This window comes from Ambystoma mexicanum, chromosome 5q (assembly GCF_040938575.1).
Source record: "Ambystoma mexicanum isolate Mex_15411 chromosome 5q, UKY_AmexF1_1, whole genome shotgun sequence".
NCBI classification, from domain to species: domain Eukaryota; kingdom Metazoa; phylum Chordata; class Amphibia; order Caudata; family Ambystomatidae; genus Ambystoma; species Ambystoma mexicanum.
In genome coordinates this window covers 122,691,915-122,718,732 of record NC_090933.1, presented here as the reverse complement: position 1 = coordinate 122,718,732, position 26,818 = coordinate 122,691,915, and the positions used below count along the sequence as shown (strand labels likewise).

Here is a 26,818-nt window from a genome sequence, read left to right as displayed (position 1 = left end):
GGATAACTCATTAATTCTATTATACAGGCCTGGTTTTGTATCATAGTTTCAGCTGTAGATTTTACCCGAGGGTCAGCCAGCTTGCCAGGTGGTTTGTAAGTTAAGGAGGCCTGGTGGAAATCAGATTCCGAAGAGAGAGAAGGTTCAATCCTTTGGAAATGTTACCCCTGCAGGGTTTCCAAGAGAGAAGCCAGTATGTGTCTTTTATCAGCACGCTCAAAGTCCAATGCTTCTTGCATCTTTTTCTGTATGTAAAACGAGGTTGCTGCCTCATTGTCAAACCTTGACTGAAGCGATGTAACAAATGATTCAATATTGATCCTTGTCTTATGAATAATTGCTAAAAGAGTGGCTTGATCATTAAAGGATTCATTTACCGACTCATACAGTTTTATGAAAGGCGTTAGAGTAGTGGTTACTGCTGACATGATATTCCCTTGGATGTTGGAGGTGATGGAGGTAGCCAAGTGAGCAGGACCCTCTGGTGTTCTGGGAGAAAATAAGTCACCTTCTAACATTGATGTGGAAGAAGATAACAATAGCTGCTTTTTAGGGATGAATGATGCCAAGTCAGTAGAAAATGAGATCAGCCAAGGGTGTTTTTCTGAGACATCTTCCGGGCTACTATTTTTCAACCTCTTGTTGCTAGTGGGCTTCTCTCCCATGCTCTGGAGGTTAGCAGTGGCCACTTGCATGGTTGCATTTTCACATTGTAGACTAAACTTAGAGATTTTGTTGGTCAAATCTACATTTTGACCCTTCACCTTGTCATCCAAATCCTTCTTTATTCGGGCAATATCTCTGCCCAGGCATGCCGCAAGTGCCAAAGGGGTGCCTATTTTTCCAGAGCACTCCTCATCCAAAATGGGCATCTGAGGGGTAGGATAATTAACCCTAATCTTTCTGTGTGGTAAATAAAGGGCAGCAGAGCATGACCCTTGAGTCTCTGCAGTTGGATTTTCATAAAAACAATGTTGACCACTTGTCCTCACGATTGAAGCAATACAAAACCTCTGATTTATGCTCCACGGCGTTCCCAGAGTACACTGGTGGAGTCTGTGGCAGGTTTGGTGCAAGATCCGTCTCAAAGATCTCTGCATCCATCAGATCATTGGTGTTTTTCCTTAAACAAGAGGAATCAAACATCAAACGTGTCTCAGACCTGGAGGTAACAAAAATCATAAAAGGCCTCAAACCTTCCAGATGCCAGGGGGATATATGCCCAGCTTCAGCCGTAAAAGATTGCGCAGAAGCACTTGCACCCTTATTATCTCACTTATCAACTCCTCATTCTCCACTAGTTCAGTGCCTTGGCCCATAAGTGGCATCTATAAATAAGCTATAGGTAGATATGTTCCCCTTACCAATCCCTCTGCCCGATAAGATTTTATTAATTGCCACGTACGATGACGCCATAGCTGATGTACATCGAGGTATTAAGCATCTTTAACTGAAATGTATCAAAGATTGTGTGAGCTACAATCTGTTCATTTGCCAGGTTTCCCTACTTTATTGAACTGATAATAAAGTTGTATTTTGCCCTATTCTTTGTGCCTTTCTGGTTATTTGGGTCCGAGATCATTAATTGTGGTAATATCATCAAGCACTTGGTATGCTCCAGGTGCTACTGCACACCACATGCATACAGGAGGTTGTTGGTGGGTACCCTGGGATTGGTTCATTAAGGTGGGCTTAGCCTACACTAATCACTGTGGTCCACTTGGCTTTAAAAGAGGGCTGAGCCCCTATTTTGTCATATCATCTGAAGACTTTGCAAGGAGTAGCAAGAAGAACTCATCATTGGACCCTGGCTGAAGGTTCACTCTGCCTTACATCTTCTGCCAGTGAATTAAGGCCAGGACCTCCAAAGAGGGAAGCAAAATCCCTCACCTAAATATCTCCTGGGGAACAGGCAAAGATACCGAATTCAGGGGACTCTCTAGCCGCTCCAGATCTGGTACCCAGCGAGCACACAGTGCGCCCTGTTAGGCACTGCAGCAAGCCTCCTAGGTATGAAATGCCAGAAGGTCTCTGAACCCTAAACTAAGGACAAGACAGCTGCCTGCAACACACTCCTCAGCTTTGGGCAGTCCATTTTAAAGGACGACACAAGCCCATTTAAAAAAGCTGGAAGAAGTGCTTCGAAGAACATCTACCAACATCCGCCATAAAGGACAGTTTCAAGTCAGTCGAGTTCCCCGATCTGCAACCGACAGCAACGCTGACTGTTGTCAAGCCGCCATCACTTAAAAACATCTGAGATGTATTGACCAGTGCCTCGGAAATGCTGCAAAGTACTAAGACAATGATTCCTGACCCAGAGCCACCGTGTAGGCCAGCTTGCAACTGTGCGTCCAGATTTTCTCGTGAAACTGTCTTGCCGCCTGATACCCACAGCTGACTCACATATTAAACTCTGTCACAGAAGCCTGCAAGCACCCTGAAGCCGACTCGATCCTGTCGAGCACCAAGAACATCTACGGCCAAAGGTACATTGTGGTTCCGCCCCCTGGTCCTTCCCAGAATGCCCCTAGAGAAATTTTAAAACCCATTGGTCCCTTGGTGCTGAATCCAAGAAACCTTAAAATTTTGTGGTTATTAACCATACCGACTACCCTCCTATCAGTATCCAGAGTGCATCTCTTTTCCTTCTTTGAAACTGTCTGTTCTCTGCATTCCTTTACAGGGTGGGTTGTATTTGGTAGTGTTGCTAGAACTGTCTGTTGTGATATACATAAAGTATTTATTTTTGATACAACCTTGACTGGACAGTCCCTGTCATTCTCACTGTGTTGCAACTAACCAACGATCCATGACTTTTTGGAGATAAGCCTGCCATTCCATCCACGTTATCAGAATTGGAAAAGAAGGCTTATAATTGACTTGTTACTCCAAGCTATTCAGATCCCTGCTGGTGTATTAGAGGTGTGGGGTTGATTGATGGTTTAGAAATGGATTTTCATCCCTGGACCACTGGTACCCCGGATGTTAATTCATCACAAGCACCCAGCGATCCAACCTTACTTTTATTTCAGAATCTTCATTGTGGTCTCATCCCCACTTTGGCAGTAGGGTTTGCACTAAAATCGACAAATCGAAATTTGGGGCACATTCAACTTGTATATCTGTGTCAGACATTTTGGGCCTCATTATGACCCTGGCGGAATGGGTTTAATGGCGCCGGTAATGGTGCCGGTGCCGTTAAACCCATTCCGCCCTATTACGAGGTTCCCTCGCGGGACCCACTCTGGACGTCTGGTCAGACCAGACGTCCTTTGCGGGTCCCGCAAGGGGACCAGGGAGCTAACAACGGGCCCGTTGTTAGCTCCCTCCCCATTCCCATTTGAGCCCTATTGGGGCTCAAATGGGAATGGGGATGGGTAAATTGAATGAGGATTTACCGGGTCCTCCAAGGTTGGAATGGCCCGGTAATTCCTCATTCAAGGAACCCGGACCCGAGTTTGGAGGCAACCATGGAGCTAATAGCACCATGGCTACCTCCAAACTCGTAATGAAGCCCTTTGTTTGCTGGTCGGTGGCTCACAAGACATTTTGAGGTCAGCAGTGTTCCCACCAGTCTACCATTTTAAGCCTACTGTGTATGCAGTGAGTACTGTTAGAAAACATTTGAAAAAGAATAACATTTGCTTCTGTGACTTATCATAAAATACTGATTTTCCACAGGTGACAGGTCTAAAGTAAATCCCAAATTTTAAGACATGGCCTCATTACAAGTGTGCTGGACCTGAAAAATTGCCGGAAAAAATGCTGGTTATTCCAGCTCTGACATTTTTTCTGGACCAGCACACTTCAAGTTTGCCAGTGGGTGCCAAGAATCTTCCGGCTGGCCTGATTTGCCGGAATATCAGGCCCCTTCAGGCAAAGAAATGCCTGAATCAGGGGCATGTGTAAGACTCAAAGGGAACTTACCGTTGTGCCGCTGCCCATAATATCCCAGTAATACCGGGTTATCAGGCGGTGGAGACGGTAAGGGCAGTTTGCCGTATCACCGGCGGGATATCGGCAAACTCTTGAGGGCCATAGAGTAAAAGATTATCACAACATGAATCCCTCCCTGTAAATTAGCTGTCTGTGGGCCATTTTGTAAGTTCAGCGGGTGTAAATATAGATGCCGAAGACAGGTAGGACACCTATACATCTACCATAACACCTTTTTATGCTCTGAGGTATTTTTAAGGTTTTGGGATGTGGAGAGTGCGGTACAGCGAACAGGCCTACCGTTTCCATCACCCCTTCTGCTTCCAGCTTAAAAAAACAGGTTTTACACCAGCATGTCTTTTTAATGGTTCATAGTCATTTTTTCGAAAACAAAAATGTCGAAAGTCATTTTTTCGAAAAAAAAATGTCGAAAAAAGTCAAATTTCTTTTTCAATACGTTTTTTTTTCGAAACGGGAATTCCCCCCAACCCCCCTTTTTTCTATTTTTTTTTATTTTACCCCTTTTTTTTATTCCCGGACCCCAAAATAAATATATAATTTTTAAAAAAAGAATTCGACTTTTTTTTTTCTTCGATATTTTTTTTTTGACATTATTGTCTTTCGACATTATGTTTTCGAAAAAATGACTGCACACCCTTTTTAATGTAGCTGTAGCAATAGAATGGTTGTTGTAAGTGTTCTTACTTGGAACAGTCCATCATAAAAGAAGGCCGGATGCCTGAGGATGCTCAATTATTGGGATTGTGTTCAACTGGATCTATGGGAATATTTAATGGTTAGTCTGCTGTAAGCCTATTCATTGGTAGAAAAGTAGTGTTTCTAAAGGTTTTTGTGTGTTTTGCTTCACTCAGCAGTGTCCCGTTATTTTATTAAACAACACCACTTCAAGAATTGTATTTTTCTGGTCATAATGACGTATTAATGACTCAGTACCAAAATAATGACCTATCACCTTGCAGTTGTGTTTGGTTTTTGTTCTTAGTAACATTGTTTGAATTCATAGGGGCTCATTTTGCAAAAAGTGATTAATGTACGTTGTGGACCACAACTTGTGCACTTTCGTTCACTGCAGTGCAATTTTCCTTCTTTGCACTACGTAGTGCAAATAATGAATGCAGATCTGGCTGGCCCCTGGTTTACGTTCCTTATTGCACTACATAGTCAAAACAAGTGTAAATGCCTCCCACCATGTATGCATGGAAAGAGGTATTTAAAATGAATTCCTGTGGAATCTGTCAGCTTTCAACAGTTGCTAAAACCTGTAGGATTCCATAGGCATAAAGGCCCGCAATAAAAATCGGAGGTTGACTTTAATGCATTATTTTTTGGTAGGCATAGTGGACGGGGAACGCAAATTTCAGTTCATGCACCAGCTCTGCCTACCAAAAGCTGCAGAACTGCAAAATCCCACGGAGAAAACATGCATTAGACATTTGCACCTTGTTGTACACCTCTTTTTGCAGTTCTTCGAAAATGTGCCCCATATTGTTTGTCTCTGTACCTTTAATAAAATGACGTCTTTCCTTACTCAGTAATAGGACCATCTGCATGTCACTTACCTTTTTTTGCAGCCACCGCCTCAGTGAGGGTAGTCTGTGGCCAGTTGTTGGTGCTACTCAGTGCTGTATAGATAGCCCTGGTGCTTCCACTCAGGGGGCCATTGTTCCGGAGTAACAGTTTTACATGGTGGGTATTTATTTATTCATTTAATCATATTTGTAGAGCGCGCAACAAACTGCCTGTGGGCATCATGGCGCTTGTTACAGAGAGTGAGCAAACTTAGTTACATGGAACGAAGCATTAAAGGGTGCACGGCAGTTCTCAGGTATGGTCTCCTTACAGACCAGTGTTCTTCTCCTTCAAATGTGATCAGGAATGCAGCTCATGTGCACAGGATGTGCACCACTCCTACTGGCACTGGTAATTCTGGTCACTGTACTTTCAGTTCCAGCAGCTGAGAACCAACACTCTCCAATTACTTAATCGTTCAGCCTCAGTTGGGGCGGAGAAATAGCCAGCAGTGTGGCACTCCCCAGTGGGTTATAGGTACCCCTGCTGCTGCCTTTCAAGAGTTCACGGCTCCAGGTAACAGTTTTGCAGAAGAATTTACATAGCAAGGAATGCTACTTAAAAAATCACATCTTTTCTACCTTGACTGTTGCACTTTCTTCTAACACATTTGAAAATAATAATCAGTCTGATTTTCGCTATGGATTATCTGCTATAGTTGAATGAAACCTCCTTGAGGAAGCCACCAAAGCGGCCCTGGAAAGAGCCAGCAACGTAGAACATGCGTTAGCTTAATGCATGCGCCATCCTCTAAAATACGTTTGTTCGTCTATTTTATTTTTTAAACTAGGGTTTCGACTGTCTAAAACTGCATTCAACTCCTTTTTTAGCAAGTCCCTGGTTCTGCTTTTTCTTTACGGTACATCTCTTTAGAATGTTGAGTTTCCTTTAACAGGACTCATAATTTAGCTCATGCACACTTTTGGTAGCCTGTTTCCAGAATGCTCCACGTTTCTCTTTATACTAAAGAAAGGGACCTCAATACAGATATCGGATGCACTTCATTGCTATACTTGCGCTTCCCACAGCACTGATTACAATATCAAAAATCTGCTACCTGTTTAGTGGCCTTCGAGACCCCCAAATCCCACCGTGCAAATTCCCAAGATGTCAGGGCATTATTGCCATACCTTTTCACTTTTTATTTTAAACTTATTTTCCGCTTTTGCATTCTCAAAGACATTATTTTACTATTTTCAGCTGTTCACCAATTTTTCTTTGGGCTATAAACCCTGAGACAAATCTTTATAACACCTGAAAACAAACATAATTACCCACAGTCCCTCTGCAATGTCAATTTTGAATGTATTAACCAGGACCGGTGTTGGGATTGATCATTGTGACACTCCACGTGAATCCAGCATTCCAACGGAATCTCCTGTATTTACCAGTTGGCTTGGGAAATCTAGTTTGAGGGAAACTCCAACCTTTGATATTTTGTATAGGTTGATGTGCAGCAAATCTTTTTGGAAATTCATTCAGTACATTTTCACGTTCATCCATGGGGCCTGTGAAGGGAGGGTTGTTGTGGGGTGGGGGGAAAGGCTGCTGCAATTGCCCCACATGCCCCATTGCCCTACTGGAACCTTGCAGGCCCCCACATGACAGAGGGCCATGTTATGATATGATATGGCATTTATAACGCGCCTATACACAAGTGTTTCAAGGCGCGACGAGGCAAGGGGGGGGAACAATGGGAGGACAAACAACGATCCTACTAGGCCAGGTGTCATTCAGATCGCACAAGTGCAAGGGAAGGGGGGAAAAAGGAAAAGTGCGAAGGGGGAAGGGAGAGGGGAAGTGCAGTACATGGGAAGTGGAATAAATATGACACATAAATAGCCAGCTAGTGGCAAGTGCAAGGAAGTGCAGACGTAAGTGCTAGAAGGGGGGGACTGAAGGGATACAGAAAAATGTCCCCAAGTGCAGGGGTTGCCAGGGAGGCAGTGCAGGTGGGTAATTGACGGGGCCTGGGCCAGAGATCAAAAGGGTGGCCAGGTAGCCAGTGCAATTTCGGTCAGGAATTCAGCAAGGGAGAGGAGGAGAGAAAGCAGAAGCAAAGAGGAAGGTTTTGAGGTGTTTCCGGAACCGGAGATGGTTCTCCTCAAGTTTCAGGGATGCAGGAAGGCTGTTCCAGAGAGAGGCCCCTGCTGAAGAGAGTAATCTGCCACCAACTCGTTGCTTGGAGAAGCGACTGACCCTAAGGGAGTTGGAGGCAGATGAGCGAAGAGCTCGAGAAGGGAGATATTTAGGTAGAGAGAGTTGAAGGTATTTCGGTCCCAGACCCCAGAAGGCCTTGTGTACAATGCAGAGGGTTTTGAACTTAATCCTCGCAGCCACTGGGAGCCAGTGCAGAGATTTCAATCCTGGAGAGATACGGTCCCTGGGCTTGAGGCCAAGGACAAGTCTCGCAGTCCCGTTCTGGATAAGTTGCAGAGGGCGGAGAGTAGAGGCAGGCAGATTTAGATAGAGGCTGTTACAGTAGTCCAGCTTGGAGAGGACCAGGGCTCTGGAGACAATGAGCTTCTGGGGGAAGGAGAGGAAAGGAAGAATACCTTTAAGGAGGTGCAGCTGGTAGTGTGACTTCTTGGAGACGTCGGCAATGTGAGGGGAGAAGGAGAGTGCAGAGTCAAAGATGACCCCGAGGTTTTTAGCCTTGCAGGTGGGAGTGGGAGGAGGGCCAAGAGAGGCCTGCCAGAGAGCTGCAGGGAAGGAGGGAGTGGGTGTGCCGATGAGTAGAATCTCAGTCTTACTGGCATTAAGACAGAGGTCGTTGGCGGCACAACATTCCTGAATGGCAGACAGACAGTCAGAGATGAGGGAAGGAGAGGAGGAGGCTGAGGGTAGCCTGAAAATGATCTGGGTATCATCCGCATAGCACTGAAAGTTGGGACAGAGGGTGGCGATGCGGTGGGCAAGGAGTGCCAGGTATTGGTTGAACAGCCAGGGAGAGAGGTTAGATCCCTGGGGGACAGCACAGGTAGAGAAAAAGATGTCGGAGAAGAAGGACCCCAGTCCAATGTTACATTTACTGCGGGAGAGTCAGAGTCGTGCTGTCAGGGGAGGGCCTTAGTAGTACTTTGGGTGAGGGGGGGTGCGGGGGAGAACAGGCATGTTTGGCCCTACAGAGTGAAACACGAAGATGCATGGGTCACCAAATTGTCAAGACAATAATGTGCCTCATTATAAGTTGGCCAGTGTGGTAAAATACGGTGGTAATTCCATATACTGCCGCTCCGCCCCACTACGAGTTTGGGAGTAAGGTGGAGTATTTCTTGCCACCTTACTCCCAAAGTCGGCAAAGTCAGCGGAATTACCGGCAGGAATCATACCTCTGAAATCATGCATGCCGTCCAATGAACTCCAATTAGTGGGAACTAACACCACCTACCGCCACTTGTAGTCTGGCGGTATTGGCGACAACGCTAATACAGTCTAAAAGGTATTTAGACGGATTTACTGCATAGATAGCACCAAACTCGTAATGAGGCCTGACACTGGCATATGCGCCAAAACTGTTAACACACAACACTCACTCACTTAGTTCCAGGACTTAGTTCTTGACTTACTCTGCGAACCCCAGCACTGCGTATGTTATATTTCACGATATGAACACAATCAAATCGACAATGCCGCAAAACGTCTAAGCTAACATAGCTGAAGAAAGAGTAGATAGGTCAGTCAGTGCTTTACAAAGCTTTATTTTGCAAGATGTGTTTACATAATGCCGCAGAGCGCTCTGTAACTGTGGTTATCAAAAGAGGCTGGACAGGGAGAGGCTTGCAGTCAGCCCCTCCCACCCCCCCCCCCCCCCGCGGTGGTCTGCATGGCACAGGAAAACGACGCTCCCAACCGAGGAAGCAGGGGGGTGGGGAAGCTGGGGGTGCTTGGAGGAGACAAGAGGGGACGAGTTCTGTGCAATTTCCAAAGACTGGATACACACTGGAGATGTGTTTGTGTGTAGGAAATCAATCAAAACAAGTCATTCAAGTTCTCCAGGGGGGAAAAATGAGGGTTTGTGAACATAACATTTGACATGGAACCAAAACTCACTTAACTGAAATGAGGGAAATACAAATTGCACATAACCAGAGAGGAAATGATCTGCAGACAATGTCTTTGCCCATGCATGGCTTTTTTTTTTTAAATTACAATTCACAGAATAACACTGTCAAGAAGCCTATTTTACACTATGCTACACACAAAATAATAATAGTGACATTTACACTATTTTACATCATTTTTCCTTCGTCTACGAAATGCAACATTTTCTACTTTACATCTATATATTTTAATTCTTTTTTTTACATATTCCCAGTTCCCAATACAAATGCAATTTGCCTGAAAACAGACTTTAAATGAGAGGAATGGCACAAGTGCTACACACGCGGAAGATTGATTGGATTGAGGGGGGAAAGTGAATGGAAAGCCAGGCTGGGTGTGTTCCGCAAGGCTCCCAATACATGTTGTTTTGGTGATGTGCAGAGATACTGAGGGTCTCATTAATAGTGTGACAGCATTACCTCAGGTAATACCATCAAACTCTTCTACATTACCGCATGCGGTAAGCATGCAGTGACGTGAACAGTTTGCGTGAGTCATGCAGATGCTTCAGTTATTCCCCATTTGGAGTCCTCTTGGACTCCATTGCGGATTCATATTACTACATGCAGTAACTACCACGTACACTAATATTGCAAGCGGTAAGGGTTTTGTTTGGTGAAAATGTCCTCCACACAAAACCACCCATTCTTTTTTTTAGCAAGTTTAAATTTTGAAACACTAAATGTGATGGGATGGTAAAAGGGGCATTAATTTGATTACTGACACTTTTTTTTAACACACTGCTAAACTCTCAATGAGGCCTTTACTAATGCTTTCAATAAATAATTTAATTATAGGCGCCATCCATTTATTATTATGCTTGGACACACCATTAATCTCAAAAAAAGCGAAAGGTTCAGTATTTCAGACACCGAATATTGAGGCATTATGTGACTGTACTCATGATTGTGAAATATAGCGACCTTCATTAATAATAAAGGGGGCAAAATACTAATAGTCCATTTGTACAAAGCAAATAACTAACATAATTATTCTTACACCGGCCAATTTATTAAAGCAAAGAAGGCACTTTTGGGGTGATAACATGATGAATGTCATCAGTTTCAGATACAATGCATTGTTGGAGCAAACCACAGCTTGTTCTCCGCGCTGCTATATTGCATTTGTCCCTGTATATGACAAATTAGAATTATGCAAATCAACTGCATGATTGTCGGAACATGTAGGATTTAAAACAGTCCCAAGTTTGATAATCAGGACTAAGTTCCACTCCATGTCTTCAGGATAGCCTCACAAAATGCATTTCAAGACAGTGGGCCTCATTATAAGCATGACGGTCCGGGAACTACAGTACCGGTAGGCATGCCGGTACCGTAGTTCCCGGACCACCATACTACGAGCTGTGCTCGCGGGCGCCTGTCAGCCTACCAGGTCTGGCCTGGCGGGCAGAGCGGCACCCGCGAGCGAAGCATGTTGAATGCACCGGCACCGTCATTGAATGGGGACTGACAGGCACCGGCACCCGGCAATGCAGGAATTACCAGGTCCGGCAATGTCGGAATTAGCCAGTAATTCCTCATTGACGGGGGCCGGAAAAATTGCAACTCCGGCGGCAGCCGTGCCTGTTTGACAGGCACGGCTACTGCCAGGGTTGTAATGAGGCCCAGTGTATCTAAATATGAGTAAGTTGCATAGACAGTAGTTATCTTGAAAACTTGGTGTTGTTGGGACACTTGTGGACCAGGCTAAGAAAACCCTGATTTAAACAGTACCAAACCCTTCTTCATCCAAACATATATGTAGCTGCCTGTGCATCCTGATGGATTGAGAAGCATCTCGTGGAGGTACCAACTTGACTAACAACAGTGCATTTGCAACTGGTTGTGGGTCTGGTGGTCCTTAAGGTAGGTCCATGACCAAAGAGATCTGAAGTACAGTATTTCTATGCTGTGTTGGATATCATTAAAGATCCCCCTGTATAAAATCCTCATAGTGTTGATAACTCAATTCTCTGTCTTGTGAGCTTGCATTTCACAGGACATTCATTCTGAAGACCCTTGGTGATAAATCAATCTTTTTCCCATCACGTGTAGCAATTGTTCATTCCCCCTTTAATACTTTCTGAACACAGTTCATGACTTCCAGGGTTTGATTTTCAGCACTGTTTGCCACACACTCTTTTGGCTCCAGTCAAGAACTGAAAAGGATATTAACTACAGCCAAAAACTCTTTTAGTGCCACGCTGAAAATGCAACCCTTTTTTACCACAGATTTCAAAAATATTCATCAAGGCTGTGCCATAGGACTTTTTCTAGGACCATGCTGTACAGTAAACATACTTAAGTAACGTGCCTGATACGCCCTCTCACAGAAAGTGCAGAAATTTCAAAAAACAACTGGGTCAATTTACCACTGCAGCATGTACCGTTGGCCTGAATGTGGGATGCAGTTTGTGGACATGTCATGGACTGACAGATTTTCTTGTAAGAAATGGTCTGGTGGTTATGATAATTACCACATCTAAGGGAGAGGTGCAGCTTCAATCCCCTCAGATTTGTATAATTTAAATTGTGCTTTAATACCAGCTTCTGATGTACCCTCAATTTGGCCTTCTGTTCCACAAAACAATGGGCCTCATTACGGGTCCGGCGGAATTTGCTGCCGGACCCGTTATAATTTACTGGCACCTGACTTCCCAGTGCCACCGGGCTATTACAAGTACAGCGGCCGGTAAATTAGGTGCTGGTACATTTGTTAATCCGAGTCCTACATGACTCTATGGCAGTGGGGACATGGGAGCACCGGCACCGTTGCTAACCGTGACAAGTCTACCTAACGTGGCTGCTGCGCCCAGCAGGGTCAGCCCTGTTGTGCACAGCGGCTCTGGCAGGCAGATTTGTAGTTGGCCGGTCCGGAAACAAGGGTGCCGATGAAGTTACCGGCACCCTGGTTTCCGGATCAGCAACATTGAAATGAGGCCCAAAGTGGTTTCTTGAGTCCCTGTCAGTGATTGCTTTGACAGTGCTGAACAGCCTGCTGTTTTCTCCAAATCCAAGGGAAGTTTGCCAGTTTCCTTATGAACTATTTAGATGACTCACAATATTTAAAAAAAAAACAATATCTGAAAATAACTTTTTAATTCATTGAAAGAAGTAACAATCAACAACATTCCTGAATCAAATAAATAAAAGAAAACTGCCATATTTTGTCAGATGTTCTATCTGTGTTCTCGAGGGCTTGCAACTGGCACTCTCCTACTTTGGTTGGAGATGTGTCCTTGTAGCTCTATATACTGCAAAGGTTATGGCTGGCTTTTGCCCTTGACGGTCGTATTTCTAATGAGGCTTCAAAAGCCTTTAGCAATAAATAGGCAGTAACCTGCACTTCCTTTGTCCCTATTAACCAGTGCTGAAAACAAGCTTTATTGGTGGGCAAATATTCTAAATTAAAAGTGTACTTAATGTTTCTTAACGGATTTCCACAAGATAGACATCATTAAGGGTATGTATGCCACTTCAACATTTCATTCTGAAGTTCATTTCTTGTATCTGAAACACTATTGCATGGAAATGTAGGAAACGATGATATACATGGTATTTTCAATATGGACCGTCAAGTTTGACCAATATGCCTACTCCATCATGTAGCGCCATATTTGCTTATGCCCACAGACTTACATTTTAGAATATGAGCACCCATCATCCGATATCCTCATAGTTGGATGCGTAGGACAATGGATCACATGGTATGAAGGGGTCCGTGGGTGGCATGGGCCCGCGCAACACAAAACACCCTAAACATAAATACATACAAAGACCCAGTATGCCCATTGGAAAGTGACATGTCTAAAACTTTGGAATGGTGTTAGATGGAAAATCCCAGTACCATTGGACCTGTGGTATGGGATATGATGTATTATTCTGTAGGGAAACAGTGCTATCTTTGATATAACCAAGGGGCCACTTGATTTGCTTTAGTCGTCTAGCCGCATCCTGAACTTCCATAATTTTGCATTTAAAGTAAAACCTGTAATAACATCAACTTGCATTCCTAAAACCTTTGACTGCCAAACTGTACTGCAAAATGATCTCCTCCTTCATCTCCAAATGAGTCTAACTTCCAGTGGGCCATGGGAATAAAGCACTTGCAGCAAACTTTTCTATGTTATCTTCAGAGATCACCTCTTACACTGCCTCTTCTCAGGTTCCGGTGAGTGATGTAAATTCATGGACATCAATCAAATGGTTTGCAACATTCTTCTGGTTCGATCCCTGAGCCGAATGAGATTTGCGACAACTGCATGAAAAGGGAAGAATTTGGCTAGTGCGCATGAATATTCCATTCCAATTGGAGAATTGGAGGTCGATATGCGGAGTCATAATGCATGTAAGCTCTTTTTGAAGCTGAACCGACTTCACTCGTATCTGCAGATACACAGTGTGAGACGCTGAGCAAATGTTCTTCCTGCCGAATCAGCAACCACGGTGTAACCTAGTCACCTCTTTCCACAGATTGCATGCCACGTATCATTAAACCAATGTATCCTTGTGTAACCTACCTGATGCAGTTTATCGCTCCCAAACCTTCATAATATTTAAATGATTCCTGTCCTGTCTGGCCTCTTGCTCTTTAGTTCATCACTTAATGCTCCTGTGGAGCCGCAGTCACGCCTGCACAAAGGCCATGCAACCAAAGCACTAATATTTCCTTTTCCTCAAGGAATTCTGCAGTGCAATGCACTTTGTTACTGAACATACATCAGTTTATACGAGATACTGCTCTAAAAATGAAAATCTTTGCCCGTGTAATTACGTGACAGTGGGTTGGTTGTCAATGCAAGGCTAGTGCAGGAGGTTGCAGGGGCTGGCCTGGCGGCATATCTTTGCACCGAGAGGCTATGCAGTTATATAGCTAGCAACTCATTTCCGGCGTGCCTGTAGAAGACCCTTCCAGAGAACGAGGAGGGTCTCGCTAATCAAAATGCTGGCCTAGTCTCCACCAGCTTGCCTTGGCAGGGGTGTTGCTAGGTCTGGAAAAGATCCAGGGCTACGCTAATGTCGAGACTATCGGGACTCAGGGCTAGCTAGTCTTTGGATGTAGTCCCTAAGCTTTTATCCAGGGCTGCAACCAAAAGACTCAGGGATATAGCCTCTCCAGACCCCCCAAACGCCACCCATAGCAAAGCCTCTGCAGCCAGTCACATTCTGGGAGCATCACACAAACTGCACTGTGGGGGAGTGTCATTGGACTGGGCCAATGCAGCACTTCATGTGTATGTTAAATACTAAAAGGGCAACACCCCTTCAGTGGCGAACATGTGAGCTGTCCACCTGCATGTCTGAAGTTTTCACTAGTGCAATACAAACATTTGTTTATTCACTTTCCAGACCACACATCTACAACCTTTTAACACCATGGCACACCCTACTGGGAGCAGGAAGAGACCATCCGAACCCGGAAGTTATTTTGTAAAAGTAACTATTCGCATACTCAATCTGCTCAGGGGTTCCCCACAACTGTTAAAAAGACTCATTCGGTTTACAAAAATAAATGGTCCTACAGAGTAGGTGCATTTTTGAGGCATCCAACTTGCTTTTCTTTTTCCTACCTCTTTCATATCTTCTAACTAGCGATATATGAGACTGTAAATTAAACCACCTGGCCTTTCTGTTGCTATCATGCAGGTCCATTTTGCCCAAAACGCTTTTTCCTTTTTACCGCAAAACCTTCCTCAGATTTTGGTAGGTATCTAAAAATTACATATCACCCCTAACTTCACCCCTTGAATCGTGTTAGATCTTATGTGTGACCATTGTTTTATTTTGCTTAAAAACTAAGTATTTACATTGGTGGTCAGTCATAATCCCGAACTTAGAAATCTCGGAAAAAAAAATCTCGAAAAAAAAGGCCGAAAAAAAAAATCTCGAAAAAAAAGGCCGAAAAAAAAAATCTCGAATTCCCTCTTTTTTAATTATATATCTATTTTGGGGTCCGGGAATAAAAAAAAATGGGTAAAAAAAAAAAAAGGGGGGATTATGGGGGAACCCCCCCATTTCGAAAAAAAAGTCATAAAAAAAAATTCGAGATTTTTTTTTTCGGCCTTTTATTTTCGACCTTTTTTTTTCCGAGATTTCTAAATTCGGTTTTATCACTATAAAACTCAGTTCACATTATGTCCATTTCCATTTTTGGGACATAGATATTTGTTCAATTTTTGACTTGCATTTCATATTTCTTGTACCCTGAATCTCCTGTGACTCATGACCTTACTGTACACGGGCTATTGTGACCTTTCTTTTTTATTTAAATACAAGTGGGTGTGGGAGCTTGCTGGATATTAGCTAAATAAACTTCACCAGAAGAAGTGGATTCGATTTCTATAAAGTCATCTGAAGTCCACTGTGGACTATAACGGCTCAAACAAGTGGGTGACCACAGAAACGAAACAGAAAAGGTTAATGGGAAACACGCGGGCTAATGTCCTACACAACATCTTTGCGTATGACCAAAAGGGACAGTCTCTGCAAATGCATCCCCTTGCAATGAGACGCTTGGCTAGGTAGGTGCGCTTAGTGACACACACACATGTGAAGGTCATGCATGCAAATATTTTCAGTGTAACCTTGGGAAATTCGATTGGCTGGGACAAAGATCCTTCTTTTTCTCCTAACACAGTAGGAAACAAATAGAACTATCTGCTACCAGGTAGACACATTATCATACATATATACACACAACATACTTAATAAACATAATAACATTAGACTGACAAAGCCTTGTGTAGCCACTGTTCAGAACCACTTGATTTCTTTTATGTACAGACTGATATGGCCGGTGCCATACCACAGTGGTCTTTCCCTGTGGCTGGCCACAGGTATTTCATAGTGCTAGATGTGGGTTCTTTGCTGTGCATGGCAAATGGAGCTGGCGTGAGAGCATATTTTGTCCACAGCAGAACAATCGTTGAAACTCCGGGTAACCATGTTGTGCTTTCTTTCTCTCTGCGGAAGATCGCATAACGCCATCTTGGAAAAAAAAGGTGCCTGTTTTGCAATGGGCTGTTGCTGCATTGACGAATTCCTTTCCTTAACAGCTACAAAAACAGACCACAAGAAAAGCCAACGTAAACATAGCTCAAACAATGAAAAACAACTCAACAGAGTCTAGTGACAGCCACATCAATGGAGCTTGGGAGGTGCTTCCAATAGGCGCCCGCCTGTACGTACCCAGTGCCCACAAACACCCCTGCCTTTTATAACCATCTGATGTCGGTGCCCAGCGGTGGTTTTTCTTAGCATGTTGCACATATTACAAAAATGAAACCTAACAGTGGACGGGATGTCAGGGGGCAGCAGAGGGGGTTGGCAGGTCATTGCAGATGGCGGTCTGGCCACACGTTGCGCACGAGGACTCTCCTTGCTGCCAACCTTGGCAGGTCTCACACCTGCATCTCGGACGTGGTCACCAGGCCCAGCGCTTTGGCTTCTTCTGGAGAGAGTCCAGTCTTTAACGTCCGTCTCACTGCCATGTGGAAAATAAGAGGAGACATTGTAAACAATTAGGAAAGACGTGAACACAAAGCTCCCTAGTTTCTGTAGATGCCAAGCTCTACAGACAGCACTCAAACACGTGCTTCACTTTTATGAAACACTCAGTTCTAGAAATGGTAATTTACTGAGTAACTTTAAATGAAATAGTTTCTTCTCAGTTGTATTCCGGGGAGTTAACTTGCCAACTGTAATTAAAGATTGAATACAACAGAAAATATACACAATTGATATAGGCACGTGCAAGTGCAAACAGGTCATGCTTCTTTTAATTGTGTGTAGCATTTGTCAAGTGCAAGAAGGGAGGAAGAGGGAATGGAGGGTTGGGGCACAGTTGTTGGGAGACTGGGAACCTAATGAAAAAATGCTGGGCAGGGGGGAGCTGGTGGAGACAAGGAGATACTCTGAGTCTGATGGGTTGGGATGGGCACTCGGGAGCTATTGATGGAGAGTGGGGACTGGACGGTGGGAGCACTGGGAACATGATGGTGGGTGGTGTGCATTGGAGACCTCAAATGGAGCACGTGGGCCCTCAGGTCCTGTTGCAGGAGTATCCATAGCATGATTTCTGATGCCCCCCTCCCCCAGGGTAAAGCTGCAAAGGCGAAGGAGCTCTGATGGGCCCTAGGGTAAACCCTCCAGGTGAATGACCTCTGGATGATATCTGGTGGCCCCTAGAGTAAAACCTCCAGGTGAATGAGCTCTGAATGATCTCTGGTGGCCCCTAGAGTAAAACCTCCAGGTGAATGAGCTCTGAATGATCTCTGGTGGCCCCTAGGGTAAAAATTCCAGGTGAATGAGCTCTGAATGATCTCTGATGGCCCCTAGGGTAAAGTTTCCAGGGCTGTGATATCTGATTGCCTCCAGTTGAATTATCTCTGTTGGCCCCTAAGATAAAGCTTCCAGGTGAATGATATGTGATTGCCCACAGGGTAAAGCCTCCAGGGCAATGATCTCTGATGGACCCTAGGGTAAAACCTCCAGGTGAATGGGCTCAGAATGATCTCTGGTGGCCTCTAGGGTAAACGCTCCAGGTGAATGAGCTCTGAGTGATCTCTGGTGGCCCCTAGAGTAAGTGCAACACAGGCAGCCCCACTTGGCAACAAACAGAGTTAATCATTTGCCAAACTGGCAATACAATCTTTGTACTATCCTTGTTATTTATGCGTGTGTCTGGTTAAAAGGACTGTAAACGTCCTTTGATTGATCGATGTCTTCATGTATTGTAACAGCCCATTCTATATTTTAACTTGCAATTATCTGAAAACAAGACCCTGCTCAAACATACTGTACCAAGTACCCTAGCAGGCTACTTCCTCCTCCACTGGTCGCTTAGGATCAGGAGTGCTGGTACATCAACATTAGTATCGTGAAGTGCCAGATGGTATGTGGTATGGAACCGACCTAAGAATGGTGAACCCAAATCAACATTATAGTGCCAAAGCAGGCGATGCCAAGGGAAGCGGAAAGTCCCTCACTGAACAGATCAGGCGTCATAGCTGCCAACCTAAGAACGCAGCAAAGTAGCAATATCATTGTTACCTTTGCTACTAAGATCTGCCACCACAAGTGAATTCCGACAGTCACTTATAAAAGTTTGCTTGATTTGCGTAGCACCAAACAGGTCTACTATGTCTTTGTTGCACATAAATGCGCCGATTTGCACCAGGAGATCTGGCTTCCAAGGACCATGGAACTCTTTATAAAAGTGTTACGTGCACGTGTGTAAAAATGCACTCAATTCGCAAAAGAGAATTGCACATGACTCACACTTTATTGAACCTTTGTGAGCCTGCCCCGCGGGCCTGCAATGGGTCGGATTGCAAAGGTTCAGGACATTGTGATGAAATTGGGTTTCTATTCCTGCTTCCGTTACTTCTTGAGAATCATGGTCATTGGGCTCATGTGTATATTACACAGCAACATGTGCAGGACCTTCTGGGAGCACGCTTTCTTCTTTCTGAGTCACTAAATCTTTTTTTTTTTTTGACAGCCTGCCCTGGATACGCTGACTACATGGCACTGCAGTGCACAATATGTTCAAGGTAAGTGGGCATTCCTTTAAATAAATGTACTATCAATAGGTAGAGCCATGAATATCTTCGCCATCTTCTGTTGCCGCACAGTGCATAATCTGGTTTACCCCTGGTGGAGGCAAAATACGCCACTTTCCGGAGAAGTCTCGCCACGGTAAGACCACTACTCGGGTAATGTGCCTCAGTATAAGAGACTCATAACATAACATAGATTACAGAACATAAATGATCATATATCAAGAGCGATGTATAGATGCAAATACAGACAAGCAGGTAACAACAGAGAATGTATTCCTGACGTCACGCCCCATCCACAACGAAACATATTTTTGGACATACTGCCGCCATTTTCAATCATATACATTCAACTGCCTTTTAAGTTCACAAGAACGCCCTTCAAAAACAGCCTACATAACCAGGCCTTCTAGGCGCACTTCCATCTTGGCTTTCTATCAGATCCCTTAACATGTCACAACAAAATATGCATTTCTCCAATAAAAAGAAGAACATCTATGTTGTGTTGTCTGTTTTGAAGTCAATGGCTCACTGGGGTGATATGCTGCTTTGCAGTCTCTCTATGGGGAGTCTTGCGTTAGATTGACTCCACCTTTAGCAACTAAGGCACGTGGCAGCCATTTTGTCTTCAGCTTTCCTAATAAATGTCTCCTCCCTATTCCATAGGGGTCACTGCGATGCTGTATTCTCTTTCCGCTGTCATGAAATGTGAAACTAGTAAGATAGATGGGGTTTTGGGAAAAATGAAGCAGGCCCCTCGATAATTAATCCTGCATGGCTCAGCACAAGCAGTTTGGATTATGATGGATTAAATTAAACACATGCGATCTTTGTTAGCTGTGACATTACACACCAGAATTCAAATGTCCCAGTGAAATATCTTTCTTGTAAACAAAGACTCCCCTCTTTACTGCTTTCAATATCTGCCAGTGCACACCATGTTCCTCTCACATTCCGTATAGAGCCTCCAATTGTAAAACTATAAAATCCGTGTGTTCCCTAATTCTTGACAAGACCACCCCTAGGATGCATACACTCACAGCGGGGAGGAGACCATCATCTATGTAGAGCCATTGCTTTATGTGCTAAGTTGGGGCTTCCAATGCAAACCTTGCCCTGACACTCAAACTGCATAAAGCAATGACATAAGCATATATGAAAGGAAGGATATTGCATAAGGAATCTATCAAAGTGACCCGTTCACTTGGCCTGATTACTCATTCGCCATTACTGATGCCTGCGGGCTATGGCGCGTTAGAAACACACAAATAAATAAATAAATACAACAGGCGGTAAGTATGCAATAACATGAATCGTCCATATGATTAAAAGTCATGTGGACCATTTCTGCTATTCCCCAATTGGGAGCCCTTAGGACTTCATTGGGGACATGAAGAAATACTGCACAGCTAATACCACATTGGCACAACGCTTGCGGTATTGCTTTCGCGTGAAGGGCATTTTCTCCACATGAAAGCAGGTGGAAAAAAGAGTTTTGTTACTGAAACTCGGGATTTGTTGGAGTAGTAAAACATCTACTCTATTTAAAGAACGGGTGTGCTTTACCGCTACCACCAATCTTATAATCGGGCCTGATATGAGCCTGCTGAGGCTCTAACAGTGGCGCAGGTGCAAAATCTCTGTGCCATATCTGGAGTGCTCCATGCCATGAGACATTACAAAACTGTACCCGAGAATGACATTTTAAGACACTGCATGGCACTGAGGCCCTCACAAAAGCTCACAAAGAAAAGTTTGGTTTATGGTTGAACATTACCGTTTCTTTGGCTCCAGAGTTTTGGGTATGGCCTGGGAAAAAGACACACGAGAAGAACAAGTTACTTTCTTACCTGGTAATGTTCTTTCGATGGGATGGTCCGACGACTTATTCCATATCTATGACAGTAATCACCACAGCTGTGCTGCTTCGGGAAATCTTTCGGCGTCTGAGTCCTGCGTCGATGACGTCGATACGCCGTCCTCGAGGGCCTCCATCGAGTCGACGTCAACGGATGTTATAAGTAGGACGCACGACACCCGTAGCCTCAGTTGTAGTTTTTTCCCAGAACGTGTGGCACCAATCTTCTGCCAGTAGGATCACAGAAAGCTTTTGGAAACGTAAGCTGCAATCGCATAAGAAATTCTGTAGCGGGGAAGGCAGGGAGGGAGCGATATGGAATACGTCGTTGGACCATCCCATCGAAAGAACGTTACCAGGTAAGAGAGTAACTTGTTCTTCGATGGGATTGGGTCCTCCGACGTATTCCATATCTATGACAGACTCCCAAAGCAGTACCAACGTAAGGGGGTGGGAAAAGTATTTAGAATACACAGATTTAGAATGCCCAATTAAATTGCAGAGTAAAGGACCACCTTGCCAAAGGCCAGATCCTGCCCTTGGATAGAATCAAGGGAGCAGTGACGTACAAAAGTATGGACCGAAGCCCAAGTGGCTGCATCACATATGTTACGAATAGGAACACCCCTCTGCAGGGCAGTAGAGGCAGCAATACCGCTAGTCGAATGGGCCCGTAAGCCTACAGGAGGGTCCTTACCCGCCAGGCGGTAACATTCAGAAATTACCAAGATAATCCATCTGGACAAAGTCTGCTTAGTCACAGCTTGTCCCAAACGCCTTCCAGCATAACCAATAAAGAGCTGATCGTTCACTCTGACCCGGGACATGCGTGAAATGTAGAAACTTAAAGCTCTCCTAGGATCTAACCTATGGAGCCTCCCCTCGTCCTTACCAGGATGCGGAGGAGGATAAAATGCCGGAAGAACAACCTTCTGGCTTAAATGAAATTCCGACACCACCTTCGGAAGAAAGGAAGGACGAACTCGAAGGACAACCCTGTCCTTATGAAACACAGTGAAGGGTGGCTTAACTGAAAGTGCCTGTAACTCATTCACTCTGCGAGCGGAAGTGACCGCAACTAAAAATACAGTTTTAAGGGTTAACAGTCTCAAAGGGCAAGAATGTAAAGGCTCAAATGGAGCACCCATTAGAAACTTGAGAACAAGGTTCAAATCCCAACCGGGCACCTGGAAAGGTGACCGAGGGAACACATTAGTGAGCCCTTTTAGAAACTGAGAAATTAAAGGAATTTTAAAAGAAGAACACTCCTCAGACAAGCGCTTAAGTATGGATAGCACCGCCAGGTAACCTTTAATGGTACCCACTTGCAAGCCCCTGTGGGCTAAAGAAAGCAAAAAAGACAGAACTACAGGAATGTCACATGAAAAAGGATCCACATTCTGAATCCTGCACCAGTCGCAGAACTTTCTCCAACGGCAATGGTACAGGGACTTAGTTGCCGGCCGTCTGGCCGAAAGCAACACCTCCATCACGTCTTCAGGGAGGTCCCAATCCTTATACCTCAACCTTTGAGAATCCAAGCGTGAAGGCTGAGGGAACTGACCTCTGGATGGAGAGCCTGACCCCCTCCCGTGAGAGCAGATCGTCTCGGTAGGGAAGATGACGCAGAGGGCAGATGGACAAGTCAAGAAGGTCCGGGTACCACGTCCTCCTGGCCCATGCCGGAGCAATGAGGATCATCCGGGATCCGAACCTCCGTAACCTCCGCAGCACTTGCGGGATGACGGGACTGGAGGAAACGCGTACAGCAGTGGGATTGACCACTCCATCACGAACGCGTCTCCTAAGGCTCCTCTTGGGGGAAATTCCCGCGAACAGAACCTTTCGCACTTCTGGTTGACACTGAAGGCAAAGAGATCCACCTGAGGGGTCCCCCAAAGGGCAAAGATCTCCAGGAGAATCTCCTGAACCAACTCCCACTCGTGAGAGATCGCGCTCTGCCTGCTCAGAGAGTCTGCCGTCTCGTTTTCGTCTCCGGCCAGATGAACTGCCGAGATCGAAATTCCCTGCTGGATGGCCCAGAAACAGAGCTACATCACCTCCCTGCACAGAGGAAGTGACCCTGCCCCCCGTTTTTGTTGAGGTAGTGCATGGCCACTGTGTTGTCCGTCAGAATCAGGACATTCTTTCCTCGCACAGTCGGCAGAAAAGCCTTCAGGGTAAGCCTGACAGCCCTCAGCTCCAACAGATCGATATGGAGTCTGGACTCCAACGGAGACTAACAACCGCTGACTGTCAGCTTGTTGGCATGAGCTCTCCATCCCGTGAGGGCCACGTCCGTCACGATCGTCACCTCTGGCCAGGGCAGCCAAAACGGAGCCCCCTTCATCAGGTTGCTTTCGAAGGCCCACCACAGAAGGTCCTGGGCGACCGAGGGAGGCACCTGAACGGGGTCCGAAATCCTGCCAGAGGACTGAGACCACTGGAGCTTGAGTGCCCATTGCAAAGATCTCATCCGCAACCTGGCCTCGTGCACCAGAAGAATGCAGGATGCCATGAGGCCGAGCAATCTCAAGAACTCGAACGCAGGGAGACTCTGGACATGTTGGAACTTGTGCACCATCTGCTGAATGTGACGAGCCCTCACCTTGGGAGGAAAACACTGCCCCAGGGACGTGTCGAGCACTGCTCCGATGTACTGGAGCCTCTGAGTTGGCGTCAAGTGGGACTTCTTTAAGTTGAGGGAGAAGCCCAGCTTGTGAAGGGAGTGGCAGGTGACGGACAGATGATCCAGGACTTGCTCGGGAGAGTGCGCCCTGATCAGCCAATCGTCCAGGTAGGGGTAGACATGAATCCCCCCTTTCCTGAGATACGCTGCCACCACCACCATGAGCTTGGTGAAGACCCTCTGGCGGAGGTCAATCCGAACGGCAGGACCCGAAACTGAAAGTGCGAGTTGCCAACCGCAAACCTCAGGTACTTCTTGTGCTTGGGATGGATCGGCACATGAAAATAAGCGTCCTTGAGGTCTAGAGACACCAACCAGTCCTGAAGTTGAAGGGCCTGGAGGACTTGAGAAAGAGAAACCATCTTGAACGTGTCCTTCCTGAGGAGCTTGTTCAAACTGCGCAAGTCCATGATGGGTCTCAATCCTCCGTCTTTCTTCGAAATCAAAAAATAAGGGGAATACCATCCCTTGTTCCTCTCCGCTACAGGCACCAGTTCTATAGCGCCTTTCTCCAGCAGAGATTGAATTTCCTGTGCAAGGAGCGGATCCGTACTCTTCAAAGAGAGGTTCCATGGTGGATTGTCGTGCGGCCTCTGCCGGAAAGGAAGACAGTAGCCGTGGGCTATGATCTCCAGAACCCACACATCTGAAGTAATGGCACGCCATTCTACAAGATGCTGCACCATCCTTCTCCCAACCGGAGAAGCATGGGCCTCATGACTGAGCTGAAGCGGCTGCGGCAGTGCCTGAGGGCAAAGAGGCAACTGCTCGCGCGGCCTTGGCACCTCGAGTACCTTGTTTTCCACCTCTGGCACTCCTACCGTTGCCCCTTTGAACCTCCCCTCCATTGCTGTCCCCTAGGACAAAAAGGCAGAGGTTGCCGGACTGCAGCGCCCAACGACTTTGCTACAGCTTTGGAGGTCTGCAACCTCTCAAGACTCTTGTCAGCCTTGCTGCCAAAAAGATGTTCACCATCAAAGGGCATGTTGAGGAGGGGGGCCTGCACATCAGGAGCAAAACCCGACTTCTGCAACCACGCAAACCTGCGCATTACGGTGCTCGACGCCATGGACCGGCTGACGCAATCAACCATGTCCAGACCCGACTGAACGGATTTACACATGGTGTCCTTGCCATCCTGCACGATAGCAAGGAAACAATCCCATTCCTCCCCTTTGGGGATATGATCAGCCGCTAAGGAAATGCAGTTCCATAGAGTGTGCGTGAGACGAGACAAGGCACAAACGGACTTGGCAGCCTGAAGCGCCATACCCCCAGAAGAAAACACCTTCTTCGCCCAGCCATCAAAACGTTTGTCGTCCCTATCAGGAGGGATTGTAGGGTACGATTCCTGCTTTGCAGGGGCCGTAGCCGCCTGCACCACCAAACTCTCCGGAGTAGGGTGTGTTGTCAAGTAGCAGGGGTCGCCACTGGCTGGGCGATATTTCTTCGGCAAGGACTTGCTCACTGCCGGGAGACTCTCTGGAGAAGTCCAAGCCGCAGCCACTCTTTTCTGCAAGGCCAAATGGAATGGCAGCACCGGGTCAGTTGGAGGACCTTGGTCCAAGATATCAGTCAGGTCATCCTGCTGAAAATCCCCAGGGGGGGCAGACCAACCCAGGTATTCAGTGACCCTCGACATGAGGTGCCGATATGAAGATTTGGCATGTGTGCCAGGCTCCAGCCTACCAAACTCCACCTCCGGAGAGGTGTCCATACCACTGGCGTCGTGCAGCAACTGACGCAGGTCCTCAAGTTGACTGTGACCAGAAACATTGTCATCAGGAACCAATGCAGGAACCTCACCTTCCTCAGACCCCTCCTCCACCTCAGAAATATAATCCAGAGGCTGGAAAGAGGGTACAGAAAAAGGCACAAAGACCTGTTTAGCCTTAGCCATCGCCTTTCTGGGGGATGCCACCGTGCCACGGGGTACCTCCGACAAGGTGGCCTCGAAAGGCATCGAGGACATCGACGGAATGGGCGTCGATGTTGAGCACGGCGCGACAGCTTCGACGGCGTCGACACAGGCCTCGAGGGCGGAGCCCCGAGCGTGTCTCTCTACAGCCTGGGCGCCGATGCCGTCGACGACTTCCTCGGAGGCGGGGCCTCGAGAGAGTCCGTCGAGGACTGCGGCGCCACCGGCGTCGATGCCTTCTTCGAAGACTTCACAGAGTCTCGCGATCTCGATGGAGTCGAGGACCGGGACCTGGAACGGGCATGCCTAGAGCGACCATCCTTGTCCGCCCAGGACCTCGAAGGCCCCCGGTGGTCGCGACGACTGCTCGAGCCCAAAGGCAGACGAGCGGTGTCTCTAGCGCAGCCTCAACCGGCGTCCTCAGACGGCACGGCCGGACCGGAGCCCTTACGATTGAAAAATTGCCAACATCTCCTTTCGGAACGAATCCCATTCCTCAGGAGTGGAATGCTTGTTGGGACAAACTACCCGCCGACGGGCGGAGTCCTTGGAAGAGGACGGGGAAGGCGACCTGTGGCGGTGCTTCCTGGAGTGCCTCGAAGAGGCAGAGGAATGGCGGGACTGACTCCCAGACGAGAACCCCCGGACTCACGACGACAATGCGGAGAGCCGCCCCTCGAATCGTCCATCGAAAGACCAGTGAAGCGTGACTTCTGGGGCTTGGCCACCTTACCGACCGACAGCTTCTTCTTACACTCCCGCAAGGCCCTCGATGTGAGCAATTGGCAGTCGACACAGTCGTCTGTATCATGGTCCTCCCTGAGGCACCAGAGGCAAGCGTCGTGCGTATCCATCAGCGACATCTTGGACCTGCAGACCCGACACTTCTTAAACCCGGACCGTGGGGTGGAAGAAGCCGAAGACATCATATTCGATAGCAATGAAGAAACAGGTTCGAAGAATCGAAAGAACAGGATTCAGCGGAATCGAAGCGCGCCGAGATCTCCGAAGTGAACACGTTCGCGGAAAAAACAGAACTGAGGCTACGGGCGTTGTGCGTCCTACTTATAACATCCGGTGACGTCGGCTCGACGGAGGCCCTCGAGGATGGCGTATCAATGTCATTGACGCAGGACGCAGACGCCGAAAGATTTTCTGAAG

At 46.4% G+C, this 26,818-nt stretch overlaps 1 protein-coding gene across 6 annotated transcripts in view; it reads right to left on the bottom strand.

The window, feature by feature from the left end:
- Nucleotides 1–9,210: 9,210 nt before the first annotated feature.
- FHOD3 (formin homology 2 domain containing 3) overlaps nucleotides 9,211–26,818 on the bottom strand; it is a 1,524,242-nt gene continuing 1,506,634 nt past the window's right edge. For all 6 annotated transcript variants that reach the window (XM_069620636.1, XM_069620637.1, XM_069620638.1 and 3 more), the window contains one exon: nucleotides 9,211–17,115. In XM_069620636.1, coding sequence (XP_069476737.1) covers nucleotides 17,033–17,115 — 83 coding nt within the window. In that variant the 3' untranslated portion in view covers nucleotides 9,211–17,032. The remainder of the gene's footprint in view (nucleotides 17,116–26,818) is intronic.